Here is a 17893-nt window from a genome sequence, read left to right as displayed (position 1 = left end):
CAGCATTTGAGCAGCCATGGCTTCCAAGTTTAAAACAGGAGTGTTGAATGCCAAGATTGGCAACTCTTGGGAGTTTGGAGGTGAACCTCTGACCTGCCTTGCCTTTGGGGAGGCTGGCACCATTGCATTGGTTTAGCTAAACCCTACCAGTCCAACGCCTGCTAGTGCCGGTGTTCTACAGAGCAGGAGCCCAGCTCACTTCTAATTAAAAATCAGGATTTTATCAGAGTGCAGATGAGCCAGAACAGTCTTCTTACTTCCTTTCCACCCTTTCTTTACTGCATTTCTCTTTCATTTACTTTCGTGGGGTCTGTTCAGAGGTGAAGCAGGTGGGTGGCAACTGTGGGATCCCAGATGTGCATTTTATTTGTAAATATTTCCAAGTCACCAGGGTTTTGTTTATTGCTTCATAGTTCTATTGCAGGAGTGCCTCCACTCAGTTTTCCCTTTAGGAAGGGGAGAATCAAACTGCTTGGTGAACAGCTGAAGGATGATTTCTTTATACCAACTGTACCCACTGTGAGGAGAGCAGGTTGAGAAGCTGACCATATTTTGAACATGTTACCTATTTCTTTGAGCTGTGAGTAACCTCCTGAGGGGTGACACACTTACAAAAGTAGCTCTCCATCTTTTTTGCCACAAGCACTGTCTTGCTGAAAATAGAATCCTCAGGAAAAGCAGAAGACAGTGACTGCAACTGCTCAGAGTCGCCTCACACCATGCACAGAAAATACAAAACCCACAACATATGCTCAGCTGCTGGTACCAGCTGGCACATTCATTATAGTAATTGCTGCCATTAGTGTGCTATTAATATTTCTCTTACAAAATCGTACAAGAAATCGAGTGAAAATGCAAAGTCTGCTCCGTCTGCAACCATTTGTGTTCTTTGTGGGTCAAATCTCACCAGCCACAACTCCTAGCAGTGCTGTCCTCCAAGGAAAACAGTTCTTAGGAGCAACTTCATTTCCCTGAGTTGCTTGGGCAGCTTTCATTTTGTGCAACAGGAGAGAGGCAGCACAAAATGTACATTTGGGAGGGCACAGGGATAGCTGCTGCAGGATCTGCTTGTCTGCTGCAGTAAGTCTGTCACCTTGCAACAAGCAGCAGGGAGATTTCTGGACCTGTTCTGCCTTTGGTGTAGCTTTGTACAACTTGAAGACCCTGGAGCTGGCAGCAAATGCAGCCTTTTGCCAAAAGGGCCATGGCTAGGTCTGAATAAGTGGCTTAGCCTCCAGGCTGGAGGCAGCATGTCAAACCACCCTCAGATGCAGATCTGAGGTAATGTCATTCTGATCATTGCGATGTTCTCCTATATCAGCTTCTCATCATCAACATATTCCTAGAATGGCTTTGTTGTGGACCAGAATTTGGCCATTTTTTGGTGGGATTTTATCTTCCCTATCTCTGATCATTCTCCATTTCTTTGGCGAAATTCTCATCCATGAAAGTGCCACTGAGTCAGCACCTTTCAGCTCATGAGTGCTAGCACTTGACAATAAGTAGCTGAAAAAATGTGTTAATTTCAATTTTCTTTTTTGATATGAAATATTACAATGGAGAAAATTGCTGAGCTAAATGACATGTTCATCTGAACGATGAATGTAGCTGAGAAAAGACTAGTTAATTTTTCTAGTTCACATCACAAGAAAATGCAAAGTACTGGAGAAAGTTGCTATATTCCTGGTTTGTGGTCTGCTCCACTTTCCACTGCTGTGGAAAAAAAGATTTGATCAGAAGTATATTGGAGGTGAATATTAATTACTTTGAGATCAGTTAATGACTCAAGACTGTATCAGTACTGTTGTCTGCTGTGCATGCATGTGCTAATGCTGCATCCATGTGGCTATAACATGGATACTTCAGGGTGACTCTGCATTTGGGTGCACTTGTGCTCTCTTAAGCCTGTCCATATACAAGGAAAATACTTCCAGCACTCCACATTGTACATAAAATGTGAAAAGTGAATCCTAAAGATAAAATCCAAGAGCCAGATCAAAACAGCCTCAGTTTATTGGGGAATAATAAAGTTTCCAAAGCCAGTGCCGCAGCGTTGGAGAAGCATGGCACAGCTTAGGGATGCACGGGCTGCTCGGTGCAGCTGCCATTTTCACAGTGCTAATTCAGAGCACTGAGAAGCAATAAGTGTGATTTTATTTCTTTTAACTTCCAAAGATGATTGGTGCCTGCTTAAACAGTGGTTCCTCCTGCACAGATAGGTGTCCATCCTTTATTTGGCAGGGATACTGTCTCTCCAAGGCGTGTGAAAGTGCCATTCCCACGCTCTTTTCATACCTTTCTTCCCTCTGCCTGGAGGGCAGAGGAAAGGAAAGGAAAGCTGCTTCTGGGAGTTACCTTCTTCATTATTCTGGATTTCCCCTCCATCCTTGCCCAGAGTGGGCTTGTTCACCCTCAGGCTCAGTGAGAGGGAACTTGTTTGCCCATCAGATAACCCAACTCTCACAGGAATTTCATGCACCCTCAGAAGTGGAGGAAGGCTGTACTCAAAGAGAACTCTAATCTAGGACTAGACCTCAGTACATAATTTGTCCCAGCCAAAAAGCAATCACCTCAAGGAGAAGCAAAATATAAAATTTGATGGATTCAAAATGAAAGCAGTTTATTCCAGAAGTGTCATATGTAGACCTGATTGAAGCAACAAGGTTTGAGGGAGACCCTGGTTGAGTTTTAGCAGCTCATCATTAGTACTGCATCTGTCATGTTTTATGATGACTTAGTATTACAGAAATGAGGGACCAAGCTCTCAGCTGATGTAAATCTTCACTGCTTACTCCAACTCAGTGAAGTTCTGCTGGTCCCTTTGGAAATCTGGAGTTTTATTTGCAGTTTTATTGTTAGACACAGTATTTTCCCTGCTTGCAGAGGCTTTGCAGTATGTATTTCAGCTAATATAGACAATGTTGATCAATTCATCTGAATGCAGAATCTTCTCTGCACTTTAATAACATGAATTTAGTCTCACCAAAGGAGAAGTACCTGACCTTGCATTGCTAATGCAATTAACGATACTGAAGAGATCTTAGTACAGTATTAGCTGTTAGCACTGCAGTTCTTCTATCAAAAGCATAACATGATGTTTATGCTGCTACAGAAAATTCAGTTCTATTAATTCCCAAGTTGCATCCTTTCCATGTGAGAATGCCCATCAATTTGTCTTTGATGATCAATTTGATGATTTCTGCTTCCTACTAATATCTATGTGTAGTGTCTTGGATCCGAGAAGTTGAACTGATCTATTCATTTGCAAAATAACATTTGATGTGACCTCTGCTTCACTTCTGTCATTATATTTTCATCCCACTTCTTCCTACAGCTTGTTGAGCCAAGAATGTAGAGCTTGATTTTCAGGGCACTCTGCTTCTGAGATGAGAGGGGACAGAGGCATTGTCAGTCACCTCTAGCTGGGAGTAAAAGGAGGAAAAACTCAGCAACATTCACAAATTTGGCCTAAAGGAGAGACCTGAACGTGTAATGGTGTGCCCTGGCAGCCTGTCTTCAAATAGATCACGCCGGTCTTAAATCCAAATCCTGTGTGCCAGCAATCTTAGACAAAGAAATTGAAAAGCTTTAGGCTTTAAATCTGATTTAAATTTAAACCATAATTGATTTTTTTTTCTCATTTTGATTTTTATGAACAGATGGACTATAGCTAGCAGTTGCCCTTGAGGAGTCTTTAAAAATGTAGTTCTGTGAACTGTTTCCCTGAAGATTGATACAGCTGCTATTTCTTCAGCTATCTCTGAATCATCCTCAATTACTATATGTCTTTATAAAATAATTATAGGTTTTATCCAGGAACTGAGCTTGGCTCTGTACTTTTCATAAAACACTTATGCAGAGTTCGTTAGCAAAAGAGATGATTTAACCCAAGTTTTCAATTGCTTAGCTTTGAATTTTATTCTCTTATTCAATGTTTTGCTATTATGTAGAAGCTATATTTTCTTGAAACTGAAATGAAAAGGGTTTTGGCTCCTCTATCCATCTCTTTACACTTACTAATTTGTCTGCCAGAGTAAATCGCACACAGAATGAACTTTGGAGAGTTATTAGTTCAGATGAAGCTATTCAGACTCAAATGAATAAATAAATTATGATCTTACCCTGCAATGTCTCTGCTTGTGCAAATGTCAGTCCACTCTTCCCCTTTCCCTCTTCATGTATAATAGGGAAATGCTTTGTAGAAAAAAAATCAGCTGTAGAAAAATGCAAGCTGAGAATGAACAGAATGAGAGTACTTGGCATGAGCTGTGGATGACAAGGTGATGGAAGCTGGGGGATAGCCATGTGAAAATGTCGTACAAAGGTACAAACTCAGTTCACAATTTCATCTGGTCCTTGCCCCTCTGTACCTGCAGATACATCTTTGATAGTGTTTTGGGCAGTGACAGAGGGGAGGGCAGCAGGTGAAACCTCTGACACAGTCAGATGTCCAGGCAAGACAGCTGCTCACACAATAAGGCTGGCAGGTCTCTCTCTCCCTGCAGGCGCCCTAGGACATTTGGGATAGAAAGCATTTTGCTAAGAAAATGTTTTGTTCCCTCAGCACCTTCCTTTTTTTTGCTGCCCTTAAGGACATCTTTTACTCATGGCAGAGATTGGGCTAAAGCACCAATCTTTCTTCTGGAGAAATGTGAGGAATTTGGGAGCCATATAGCTTCCACGAGCCTTTATAGAATGGCACAGTGGGGATTGTTCTTATTTCAAGGTGAGTTACAGATTATCAGAAGTGTTGTCAGTAAAAGAGATTTTCAGCTTAATAGAAGTTGTATCTCCATCTTTGTTTTCTGTATTATTTTGATGCACATAACCTGTAATTTACAGGCACTGTTAAGGAGGATTGCATGTGCTAATCTTTTGCCTGGAGGAATTTTCAGTGTGTATCTCACTGAAATGAAGAATGGAAGGAGTCTAATCCCTAGCTTGCTTTCAGTCCATTGTGCCCAGTGGCTGCTGCTGGAATTTTGCATGGCTTCTTAATGGAAGTTGCCACTTCCATCTGGATGTGTTCAGAATACCCTCTGGATTTCTGGTGTTTCCAGTGTCTTCAGTCCCTCGAGTGAGTGCTCAATAGGCACATCAGTGATTTGGATCTTTCTAAAAACCTCACAGATTTTACTTAAATTACAATGGCTTACAAGTTCATCTTAGCATAAGTGATCCAGTTTATTTTCCATGTTTGCTTTTTGTTTGTTTATTTGTTTTGCTCAGCTCCTCCTCCAGATAATGGCACTGCAACAGTAGACAAACACATTTGGGGGCTGTCCTGCATCACACTTTGGCTGCCTTGTGTGTTTATGCTGTAAACATTGCACAAGGGAAGAGAGACTTAAGGGTGAGGTGCCTTGTTCAAAATCACATAATCAGGTCCTGGACTCATTCAGCTGAAATTCAATCTCATATGCTCCTGCAATTAAATTGCAGTTTGCTGCCTCCTTTGATGCTGTGCTTTGATGCCTGGATTTCTCTTACTCTTCAGGGACTATAAGTGTTCATAACACTACCTTTGTTCATTAATATTTTCTTTTAAATAAAGGGGAGATAGATTGCTTCAGAGATCACAAGATATGAAATGTAACTCGAGCACCTTTAGAAATAAATATGTGATGTTGATAACTTGGCATTTTTCAAGATAAATTTATTGAATCAATTCTGTTCTTGAGATTGCAATTGAGACAGAGGCACATCTCCCTCTGTACCTGCTTAGAATTCACTTCATGTCAGTGGGGAATGAAAATAAGTTATATTCAGGGACTCAAACCATTGATTGGTAGGTGTTAAAAGAGCCCAGGCTTTCCATTTTAAGTTTGGTCAGAATGTGCCTGTGTCATGTAAGCAGGCAGGAGTACTCATACCACTCAATATTTTTTACAGCTGCTATTCTGCAGGAGTAAAGTACACTGATCTCAGGGTAGGGGATCTATGCACAGAGGCACCCTCTGTTTTACTGGCACCCTAAAATCTCACTGGTGGACAGCAAAGTTTTGTTAAGCAGGATGCCAATATGAAAACCTAAAACTTTTCCAGTATTCTTTTTCTTATTTTCACAAGCCAAAGGTTTCATTTAGAGGAAAATCACATTTGCTGAATCTTCCAAATATTTGAATTCATTAACAATTTTCTCTAAATGTCCAGAGTTAATTGCAAAAAATTAAAAATTGTATAAGGGAAAGATGGCACTTACTGATATTAGGAGAACATGGTATAATACATCTTGAGGCTGAGGTTTTCCTCCTCTCAGAACTCGTACCCTGGTCACATCAGGCTGACCACAGGCTATATTTGCAAAAATAATTCCACCAATTCCAGTGGAAATTCTGGAAATGTCTATTTATTGGCAATTATTTCCTTACCAAACATAATTTTCATCTGAGTCTGCCCTACAATATCTTATTTCAATGTAGTAATGCATTTAGGTCAGTTGAAATGCCTGCACACAATTTGAGTAGCAAAAAGAAAGGCAGGAACTCTTCAAGTGTTTTTTGACAGCTGGGGCAAACAGCAGGGAAACACGTGGCACTCTGTGGGGCTGGGAACTTTCAGCAGAAGTTAGCACCAAAATATATGTTTTTTACAAACTGATTTGTTTTTAGACAACAATCTGAAGTCAAATCTGCTCTTCAGAAAAATATGCAGTATGCTTCCTTTCAAGGGCTGCTCATTTACTGTATGACTGGCACGTGCTGTGCAACAGAATTCATTGCCATGAAGCAATAAGAAATTAGAAAATGAGAAAAGAAAGTATCAATACCCACTAGCTGCTTCTGTCTAATTCAGGTGCCACATACCTTTGCAAAAATAATCTGAGGTGCTTTTCTAATTGAATGACTTACTCCAAGATCCTGTATGTGGTATTTTTGGAGACTTTTCATTGTTGTAGGGTTGTTGGGGGTTTTCCCCCCCAGCCTGCTGATATATGGACTTTTTGTGTGTAGTTTCTGATTGTATTTAGTCCCTTAATTCCCACTCTGTCTTTTAGACCTGAGTCTCCTATTCTCCATGTTTATTTTTATACAATTCCCCTCTCTGTCTTGTTCTCTCTTTTTCCACAACAATTTGCCTATTACATCTTCATGAACTTTTTCAATGTTTTCTGGATTGGCTGAGTTTTTTCTGTTTCTCCTTGATTTAACTTCCTCCACTGAGTCTTGCTTTTGCTTTGACATTTCTGTATACAGGAAGGCTCTTCTTGTTGAGCTGGGTCTGGTAGAGAGTTAAATAGGAAAACAAGCCAAGAGGCACAGAAGGGAATTTCTCCAGGTCTGTGTGTCTCAATACATCTCTCTCATAGTCGAGTACAATGCAGCAGTGGCTGCAAACAGGCTGTTGCATTACCACTTTCCTCATGTAAAGGAAGACAGTGTGGATAAGGATCAATAAATAGCAAATGTCAGAATGAGGAAACTGCTCAGCATTTCCTGAGGAAGAGGCTGCACTTTGGGCACAGTGGGTTCTCAAGGACACTGTTAAATTGGGACTCCATGAGAGGGAGCAGAATCACACAGCAGGTATAATAGCAGGAGATGTACATACATACATATATACATATATATATGTATATATCAGGTGTAGCCTGTCCCATCCACTACGTACAGCTGCTTCATTATGGCTGCTAGAGGTACAACATGTATATACATTGTATGCATATAGAATACAGCTAAATATGCTACTGTTTTCTGGGAAAGGGGCCATCAGTGGTTTTTGAACAGTTTCCTAGTAAATGCAGAAATTCTGGTGGCTTCTGTAATGCCTTCTTCCCCCCAGCTCTTTGCTATTCCTTCCTGTTCCTCTTCCAAAGTGTGCTGACCTTCAGAGGTTAACTGTGCTGTGCAGAGACCAAGAAATCCCTTCCTAAATACCTGAACCTCTGTCTTTCCTGAAGATTCTTAATTCTTTAGATCCAAGAAAATGGGACAGAGCTGTGAAAGGAAGAAATGTAAACTGAGACACTCCTACACCAGTCATAGAGGAATGGCAATGATGGGTGGTACCAGCAGGAGGGCAGTCACAGGTTCTGAAGTCCTGAGCTCTCATGCCCTTTATATTTTTCCTCTCCTCAGCTCTCTCACTAAATCCAGCCTTGTGGCTAAGCTTACATAATTATTATGATTTTTTAAAGTGAATACATAATATCTTTTCCTAATTCAGATCATCTCCCTGGTTTCTTATTCTCCATAGCATGTATCTGTGCATTCTGAAGGAGAGTTGCATTGTTCTCAGAGTCTCCTTTTGATTTAGTCATAAATAATACATTTTGTGTGAAGCTAGAATCATCCTTGCTTTCAGGCAGGGATAATTTGTAACTTGCTGCACCTGAAGGGGGCTTGAAGGGCATGGCTGCCATCATGTTACCAATGTTATGACCCAGTCTGGAATAGCAGTGTTTGGTGCATGAATGAAACAGGCACACGAACACAGTGGGAAGGATGGAAGGAAAAATGCGGTATCCATGCAAGGAAAATGTACCACGATTTGGCTTGGAAGAAGAGCAGGGAACTGTTAAAGGAAGTGCAAAGAAATCCCAAAGAGTCAAAGTAGCAATTCCTGAGTTGGATATTAAATAGACTATCTGTAAATATCTACAATAATTTCAGATAAAGTGGATGAAAAGGTCAAAAAAAAGATTGGTTTATGAAATCAAAATGAAGAAATATATGTCACACAGTCACCTCCTTGTATAATAATCTGCACAGGCTCAGATAATTTTGTATCCATGTAATTTTTTTAGAGTTTACTAGAAAGGTGTAAACTATTTTATTGACCTTTGGTTTTAATTCTTATCCCAAAATTACATAAGAAATGTTGCTTTAGGCTACCTTCTGCCATGGAGGAGAAGTGTCTTTGAAGAACTTAATTTTTTTAAAGTGGAAGTCTTATTTTAATGCATCTCTGGCCAAGAAAAAATCCTGCCCTGGCATTCTCCAGTGGGGGCTGCCCAGCAAAGAGCAGTTAAACTTTGATAGCCACACAGTTAATTTCAGTAAAAACTGAAATAAAGCATTTTATAAGAACATGCTGAAACACAGAAAGAAAAGTTCTTTTTAGGCTGGACCACATTATTGAACACAGTGTCTCACATTCAGCTTCTGCTGAGCTATTTGGCCACGGTTTCAGTCATTTATCGAGGTAAAGTGAAAAACTGTGCTGAAATCAATAACATTAATAGCGTTTGCAAACAGAAATTCTCAGCCAGCAGTTTAAGTTAATTTAGTGTATCTGTGCATTTGAAATTATTACCAGTTCCATTAGATTTGTGATTTAGGGAAACACTGAGTAAGCAACGAGCTCTCATCTCGTCCTTGTTCTGGTGACCACGGAGGGCTCGGGAAGCGCCTGGCACGCGCTCCCCAGAAACTGATTTGTATGCGCTGGGGATGGGCATTCTGGGGAAGATCACCCCCCAGCCCATCCACAGGCTTTCTGTACAGCTGCAGCCAAACCAAATCATCCAGCTCTTGCCTCGGTGTGTCACCTCTAGCGTGAATGTGGCATTTTATGGCAGTGCAAAGATGATGTAAAGCAGTCATGTTACGAATAGTGTCACAGATTGGCCAGAAGTGCAGATGATTGCAGTAAGCCAACTTAATAAGTTGCATAAATTCTGAAGGAAAATCAGGTGTTTCCATGGCAAGATCAAATATATTTAGCCCATTCTACTAGAAAGACTGCAGAAGGACAACAATTTAAATACTTATTTCTGCTCCTTTTGAAAAGTTTTACCAGCTAGATCATTTTAAAGACAGAAAATAAAAATAATAACTTGATAGGTATTTAATCTTAAATATAATCTGAAGACTTTGAAGACTGCAGAATGTTTTCTCGCTATAAAAATGCTCAGCTATACTAAAGCTGGTTTCCAATTTTCCAGCTGCTTTGATTCCAAACAAAACCATTCAAATCTTTTTTCTTTGTACAGTGAATTCAACCTCATTTTAATTTGATTGCAGCTCTGTGCTAAAGTGTAACGGAACGTTAATTCTCTTAAAATCTGAGGCTTTTTTTTTTTTTTAAAGAAACTGACTTCTTTGAGTAATCATGTTTGATGGAAGAAATCTAGAGGGTATAAAATGAGAAGGTCATTATCATGATGTTCCATCTGAACACCTATGGCAAAGCACCTCTGGTTCTACTTACAAGTTTTGCTGGGAGCATTTCAATTTTCTGGCTCATTGTCAGGTGAAGTTAACAGCTTTTAAGGGCAGATAAGTCATATCTGAGTTGGAGCTATCTGTGAAATGGAAACATCCCAGAAATTAGGCAGGATTTTGTTTGCTTTTTTGTTTCACTCCCCCACAGCTAAATATGAACACTTAAAACTAAACTCTCAGCTGGGTAGACAGTTTTAGATGTATAATTTCAATGTTTGGGTGTTTTGTGGTTTTGTTTTTTGTTTTTTTTTTTTTTTAATAATAACTGGAAGTAATTCCTTTGTATACTTTCCCAGACTAGTTATGAAGGATGTGCTTAGCTTTAGGTTAATCTTGGGGTTTTGCAGTATAAGAGCAGATGCTTCCTCACCATGCTGCAAAGGGAGGAGTATTTAATATGAAGAAACAGTCTGAGATTTATCCCTTTAGCAGGATAAGACATGCTAACAGCATTTGCTAACAGCTTGCAAGAATTTCAGCCTGGCTCTGCCAGTCTGAGTTGGAAGATCCTGCTTTTGTCTTGGACAAGGACAAAAGGACACCTCAGGGCCCTCTACACTTGGGACAAAGGGAGATGCAATATTTTCCCTCTTGCTGGCTGAGTGTAGAATGATCTCCAGAAATGAGATTCTTCCATTGCCACCTATCCTGTGATTCCATGAAAATAAAACAAAACTGAAAATGATTCTTGACTTTTAGAAGGCAAAAAACCCACCCCAAATGACATCATTTTCATGGACAGTAAAACTGCATTTGGTTTCCTATGAATTTAGACCTGTCTTATAGGGAAGAGACATGTACTTTGGGCAGGGGGATTTTTTAAAAAATATGTATCTTTTTATCTGGTATTATAAGTGCCTTGATTGATATGTAAATAATCCAAATGGTTCAGAAAAGTCCAAAGAGCATAAGTGCTAGAAATGAGAGCAAAATTACAGTGCAAAATTTGGTGTAATCATAAATAAAGGAAAAATAAACCTTTTAAAGCAAAACTTACATGAAATAGTATGCTGAAATGGGATAGAATTATCCAATTTTGTATTTAAGGACTGTCATAGGAAAATTCATCCTTCATGAACAATCACTTTAGGTATCAGGATGCAACAATTGTGTTAGAGGGCAGTCAAACAGGGAGTCTGAAGGGAATATGGAACAGAATTCACTTCTAGTGGCCCCACTGGATTTAGGCAATTGTTCAATGGGACAACAATTCCAAAGATGACAGGATGATGATTCAATTATGATGATGATACTAGATTCTCACTCAAGTTTCAGTGACTGCATGTACACCACTGACATAGTTTGGTTTCCTCTGAGTAACAGGATTTTTTACTTACACTGGAAAATAAGAACACTGGATGTACCCAGTGGGAGACTTTGAGAGAGATGTTGAGTGTGTTACAGGATGTGGTATCAGACTGAGTTAAAACTTCTTTAGAAGGTGTTGAAAACAGGCCACCATTGTTGAAATCAGACCACCCACACAAGGACAGTGACATTTGAGGTTTGATTTCTAGTGCTGGCAAAGGGAGCTTAACAGCTTTCCCTCCTCAAAAGTTAGCATTTTCTCATACTTTCCTATTCTATAGGAATGTGTAGATGTAGGTGTCAGCTTGATGTTAACTGTTAAAGAAAGTGGTATTAGACAGGATCTCCTGGAGCTAGGCAAGTTCAAACTGAAGTGACTAAAGTGAAGAATTACCCTAGGTGGCAAGGGAACTCTATTCTGTTATTGCAGAATAGATTTTATTTCAGGGTGTAACTGATAAGTATTTATACTTCACAGCCTCACAATAAAGAAGCAGGAATGAACTTATTGGAATGAGAATAGATGAAATGCAATAAGAAAAGGCGAGTTTTATGGAGAAATGGAGAGGATCAACCATGTAAACGCTGCAATTACTCTTTTATGTACCAATCTGCTTCCTACCCAGAGTTTCATCTCCAAATTGTTCACCTCTACCATAAAATTTTCTTCTTATTATTTTTATTATTATTATATTTGAAATTGGGGTATCAAAAATAATGCCTTTTTATTTTTTCTTACTAGGGGAACAAGATCTAACCTGGGCTTCTTTTTGTTTAAGGCACAATGACAGTGAACTTGGCATAAGCCTCATCCAAAGGCCACAACAGGCAGAATTACCTCAGTCATGTCTTTAGTGTTACTGAAGTGTTTAAGGCCAAAATTACTACTCAGGGCTATGCTTATTTTTCATTTTTTTGAGAGGATTTTCTTATTTTTTGATTGGGAAAATGTTAACGCCCTTACTATTATCCCAAGAGTTCATTCTGAATTTGATTCAATGCATTTCAAAACTCATTGGTTGGGAAGAATTATACTGACCCTGATGAATACCAACTTCACAAAACCTTCAGCTTTTGCATCTGGTCCTGGTTAGTTCCACAGTTTGATTTTCAAACAAGCAAACAAAATATCCTAGATATTCTCACAACTGATCTGAGCTTTATACAGAAAAATCCATGAATATTTTTAGGAACTCCCAGTTTGTAAGGAGTACAGATAAATTTTATCTGGTGTGGTTTAACTTCAAATATGATCACTTGATACATTGGAATGGAAAAATCTAAACACAACCACTTCTGTAGGCATGCCAGCACAAACACATCTTTCATTATTCCTTGTCAGTTGGAGCTTAAAATTAGAAAATTTCAGGCCAATAAATGAAAGCTCAGAATCTTTACACATTCATGCCAAATCTGTTCTGTTTGTGCAACTACAAGATTTAAAAGGCTAGATAGAAGTGTTTCTGCAGTGTGCTTGAGCTGACCCAGAGGCAGCAAACTGGCAGCTCATGCCCTTTTAAGAGACCTCAGAAGCAAAGATTGTTTTAGTCTCTTAGGTGTCTCTTGAAAGGGTTGGGAACTGTGAGTGAGGATGTGTGTCACACCCTGGCACAAACCGAGGACAGGTTTCTGAGTTCATGACTACACTTTCCCTTTGCTAAAATCAGCCTTTGTCCAGGTCAGCTAAAAAGGCAAACAAGGCAGGAATTTAATTCAATACATAACCAGAGTCTATTGTAGCAGCTCTGAGGGGTAGCAAACCTAAGGCACAGGACGTGCAGACCTTTCTCTCTGTAGCACACAAGCTCTGAACAGTGCCGTGCTCAGCAGTGCAGATGTACAGTGGGCCTAGAAAGAATACAAAGACTATAGATAGATAAAAACCACTCTATAAAAGATACTCTGTGCTCTTTTTTCAAATCAGTATATACATTTGCTACTTTTTTTTTTAATGGTCTAAACAATAAAAAAAAGAATTTTCCCATCATGGGAAAATTAGACTTAAAAGAAATGAATCTTTGCATTTAGGAAAGAGCTTACATCAGTTTCTTATTTTACTGCTTTTTTAGGTTCTCCAGGCTTCCTTTCAACAGTGTTTCTGCTTTGATGTCTTGCTCTCTACCCAGATTGCCAGAAGGCTTTCTGTTGCAAATGCAGGTGTTTTCAACTGTTAGATACAGTTGTGTTTTATTATTCATCACCTCGATATAAAAATGTATTAGTGGGACACTTATTTTACACAGAGGACAAAACAGAGATAATTGGAAAGATGGCAGACTGTATATAGAGGAAGATGTTGCTCAGTGAGACATGTTTGGCAGTGGAGGAGACGGGTTTGCATCTGCCTTGCTGCTGTTTCATGTATCAGTCCTTGAACCTTTAAAGCACAGTTTTTCTAACAGACTGTCTTGCCCATCAGGCTGGCATCTGAAACTAATTAAACGTGGCTTTTGAGAAGTACAGCTCTATTCACAGAGAGCACCTAGAAATCATCATGCTATGTCAGGGTTATTTGTTACATGCGGGTGCTTTTTCCTGGTTTTTGTTGTTTTAGTGCTTGGTAAAGACTGTGTGTGTGAGGCCAGGTCTTCCCTGAGCTGCTGGGAATTACCAGAGATGCCACTGAATGGATCTGCACGTCAAGGGCAATCTCGAGGCTTGTTACACAGTAAAATGAACACCTCAGTCCTGCTCCTGACAAGGATTTCTCTGTAACACTTGCCCTGTCATTCAGAGATAGCTCTGTGTGCCACACAGACAAAGCAGGGGGACATCCAGAGAAGGCTGGTGAGTCGTGACCCTGCTCAGAGTTAGAGAAGTGCAATAACCCTGCTCTTAAAGCTGCCAGCTGGAGAGGACTGGTATTCACCTTTCACTCCACTCAGCTGCTTCAGAAATGGAGGCAGAGCATTGCTGGTGAGAAAGAACCTAAGCTGGACAGTGTAACCATATAAAACATATTTACCAGAGATGGTAAAGGGAGGAAGGAGAATGAGGTGGGGAAGGATGAGGAAAAGGGCTGGGGGCACAAGTAAGCCATTCAAAAGCAGATAAAATGCTAGAAAATTGTTTTCCCTTTCTTACCATAAAATATTCCTTATCTTTCTTCTCTTCTGTCAGCTTTCCCTGGATGGGCATTATGCTCAGTGCATGTCCATCTTCCAGAGCACCCTGGCAGTCTCCCATTTTGGGCACCTGGTAACCCTGTATGCTTTGTATCTGTGAATCCAAACATGATCTTGGGCTGCTAAATGGGCAGTAAAGCACTTTCATGTTTTGTATCACTCCAAAGTTCAGAGGCATCTTTTTGATGTGCGTGCATTTGCTCATCTACCAACCTTTACACTTACAGCTTTTTGAAAATAGATATTCTAATCATCAGTCCTGAGAACTTTTGTCTCTGAACACAGGAGGCTCTTCTTTTGTCTTTCATCTAGCCTCAGTGCTTAAAAAGCAGGCAGCTTAGCACCAGGAGATGGGAATCTCTGCTCAGCCGCCTCCTCATGCTAATAGCACTGCCAGGTGGTGGTGAAGCCGGTGGTTTCACGGCTCCAGGTTGTGCCTGACTGCAATGGAGGGAGGGAGCTCTGTCGAATCCAGTGCCTGACGCTGGTCAAGAAAGCAGCACAACATTTTATTTGTATGGATAGGAGAGAATTCTTCCTTAAAAGTAGATCTTGTTTGGACTTCTGGAACGGGTTTAAATTCTGGTTTCTGGATTTAAAATAGCCTCTGACAGCTCATGAGAGTGAGGAACATGATAGCGTTTGTGTTGCCTGCTAAGCATGCCATCTTCTGTTGACTCTGCTGGCTTCCTGGCCCTGGCCATGATCTTTGGTAGTGAATCCAACCCTAGAGTTAAGTTGAGTGAAAAAGTATCTCCTTCAATCTGTTTCTAATTTTCTGAGTTATAATAGTCTCCTTGCTTTTTATGCTATAAACCCAAAATGAGGGTTCTTTTTCTGGTCTACTCTACCATTTCATGTAAACTCCCCATCTCTCTTTTCTTAGGTGAAGCTTTGCTTTTTTTTTACTCTCTGCTCAGATGAGCATCTTTCCAGAGGCTTAATCATTCATCTTTCCTTTTAATTCTACGGTCCTTGTGATGGGATAACCTGTGCTGTAACCTTCTTCCAGATGAGTTCACACATCAGGCAGAAAAGTAGTGTAGCAATTTGGGTATGGCTTAGCAGGTCAGAGCTTCACATCTCTGTCACTAAGGTGCCCCTCACTATCTAAACCTTTCCAAGGTACACTGAGTGCCACATTTAACTCTTGGGTTGTTTATTTCCCAGCACCTGTTTTGGGAGAAAAGGTGACTTCAGTTAACTCGTGAGTTGTCTTTAAATATCTCCCCCATATGCAGTACAAATGTTACCTACAACAAAACTTAGGAGATAAGTAGGGGCCAGACTAGGTATTATTCAAAGCAAATAGAGATAGTATTTTTCATTAATCCTTATCTTTCACTAATTTTTTTGCTCAGGTCATGTTTCTTCCATGAAGTCAGTAACTGTTTCTATAAGCTTATAATCTGACACGGGATTTACATGGTTTAAAAGGGCTTTACTTCTGCTGTGGCTGTAGAGCTGGAGCAGAGCTGGTCTTGTCGTGCAGAAAGGATGGGTGGCCTGTACTACACCCATCCGTGTAGCAAAAGGTGGGTTCCTCAGGGCGCTGGGACTGTGCTCTGCTCCCAGCCAGCCTCAGCTTCCCACCATGGTTTTCCCAGGAGAGCTGCCGGCGCTCGCGGCCGTGCCAGGGACAGCAGGGGCGGCTCTGACCACCAGATCCCAAAAGCTCTCATCAGCGCAAGGCATCAGCCCGCTGTTGGCAAACCGAAGCCACGAATTCTGCCTTAAGGGCCGCGGTAAGCTCTTACTAACAGCCCCCAGGCCGTGCTTCCTCGACCATTTTGGGCTGAGTTGCTGCAATTCATACATTTTGGCGGTGGGCTGGGCTGAGAGGAGCCTGCGCGCCGGCTGCGCTCTCCTCGCACCTCTCCACGCCCGGGTCAGTCGAGAGCCGCCCGGCCAGTGCCCGACTCATGCTCGGTCTCCGCCGATGCCAGGGCTCGCCGTGCCGAGCCGAGCCGAGCGCAGCCCGTGCTCGTTCCCCGCGGCCGCGCCGCCCGCATATGCCCGGCGGCGGCGCGACTGACGGGGCAGGGGCGGGCCCGGCGCGGAGGGCGGCTCGGCTCGGCTCGGCTCGGCTCGGCTCGGCTCGGCTCGGCTCGGCTCGGCTCGGCTCGGGGCGGCGGGACCCGCCTCGCCCGGGCGATGCCTGAGCGCGGCGGCGGCGGCGGCAGCGGGGGGGCGGGCGGGTAGCGGCAGCGGGGACGCGACGCTGCTGCCCTGCCTTTCCCTGCCCGCCGCTGGCCCTTCCCCCGCCCCTCCCCGCTCCGGTGCGCGACTCAGCCGCCGCTCCGGGCAGGGAGGAAGGGCTGGGAGCCGCCTCCCGCTGCCCCCGGCCGCCCCCTCCCCATGCAGCCCGGCCCGCCGCTGGGAGCCCTCCCCGGGGGGATGTTTCTGCGGCCGCTGCCGGGATAACCGGCGCGCCGCCCGCCCCCGCCCCGGACGGAGGATGCTGCCCGCGCCGTGGCGGGTTCCGACTCGGGCAGCAGCGGCCGCGTCCGCCTCCTCGGCTCCGGGCAGCGTCGCCGGGGAGAGATGAGTTCGCGGCACCAGGCGGACTGGATCCCTTACAGGTAGGGGAGACCCCGCGGGAGGCGGCGGGTGGGGCGGAGGCACCGGGGCTGCCCCTGGCCGGGAGCCGCTGCCTCTCGGGGGGTCCCCGCCGGAGCCCGCGGCTCGGTCGCGGGGCCGGGGCGGCCGGACCCTCCCGGGGCGCGGCGGGGCGGCGGTGGGTCCCGCCGGGGGGAGCGGTTCGCGGGCCGGCCCGGGCGGGCGCTCCCCGGAGGGGCACCCGGTCCCACCTCCCAACTTCGGGCCGGTGCCGCTGCGCGAAGTTCGGGGGCTGCTCTCGGGGCGAGCTGTCAGCCCCGCGGGGAGCGGGCAGAGCGCGGAGCTGTCCCGCCCTGCGGCCCCGGCGGGCGGAGCGCTGCGCCGTCGGTGGCGGCTGCCGCCCTCGGGCTCGGGCCGCGCTGCCCCCGCCGGCGGCGGCTCCGGGAGCGCGGCTGCGGGCGGGCGATGCGCGGGGCGGCCGCGGCCGGCGGTGCCGCCATGGCGGGGAGCGGGATCGCCATGGCAGCGCCCGGCCCGCCGCTGCCATTGGCTCCGCCGTTGCCATAAGCTACGGGAGCCGCGGCGCGGCGGCGGCCCGGGAGCCCCGTGCGTCAGCGGAGCCGGCCCCGGTGCGCGGAGCCCCGCGGTGCGCGGAGCCCCCTGAGCCCCCAGCCCCGCAGCCGTGCCCTGCCCGGTGCGCCCGGGCGTGGAGCGGGAGCATCCGCGGCTGGAACG

The 17893-nt window shown here is 43.8% G+C and overlaps 1 protein-coding gene across 7 annotated transcripts in view; it reads left to right on the top strand.

Annotated features, from left to right (window-relative positions):
- TUB (TUB bipartite transcription factor) overlaps nt 1-17893 on the top strand; it is a 145193-nt gene that overhangs the window by 52668 nt on the left and 74632 nt on the right. The window contains exon 1 of one of the 7 annotated variants that reach the window (XM_036384714.2): nt 16780-17181. The exons of the other annotated variants lie outside the window; for them this stretch is intronic. Coding sequence (XP_036240607.1) covers nt 17144-17181 — 38 coding nt within the window. The 5' untranslated portion in view covers nt 16780-17143. Of the gene's footprint in view, nt 1-16779; nt 17182-17893 lie in introns of those variants that run through there. 7 annotated transcript variants of the gene reach the window in all.

The sequence above is a fragment of the Molothrus ater genome, chromosome 6 (genome assembly GCF_012460135.2).
Source record: "Molothrus ater isolate BHLD 08-10-18 breed brown headed cowbird chromosome 6, BPBGC_Mater_1.1, whole genome shotgun sequence".
Taxonomy (NCBI): Eukaryota; Metazoa; Chordata; class Aves; order Passeriformes; family Icteridae; genus Molothrus; species Molothrus ater.
Note: the sequence above shows the minus strand (reverse complement) of the source record. Positions and strands in the feature narration are given on the sequence as shown.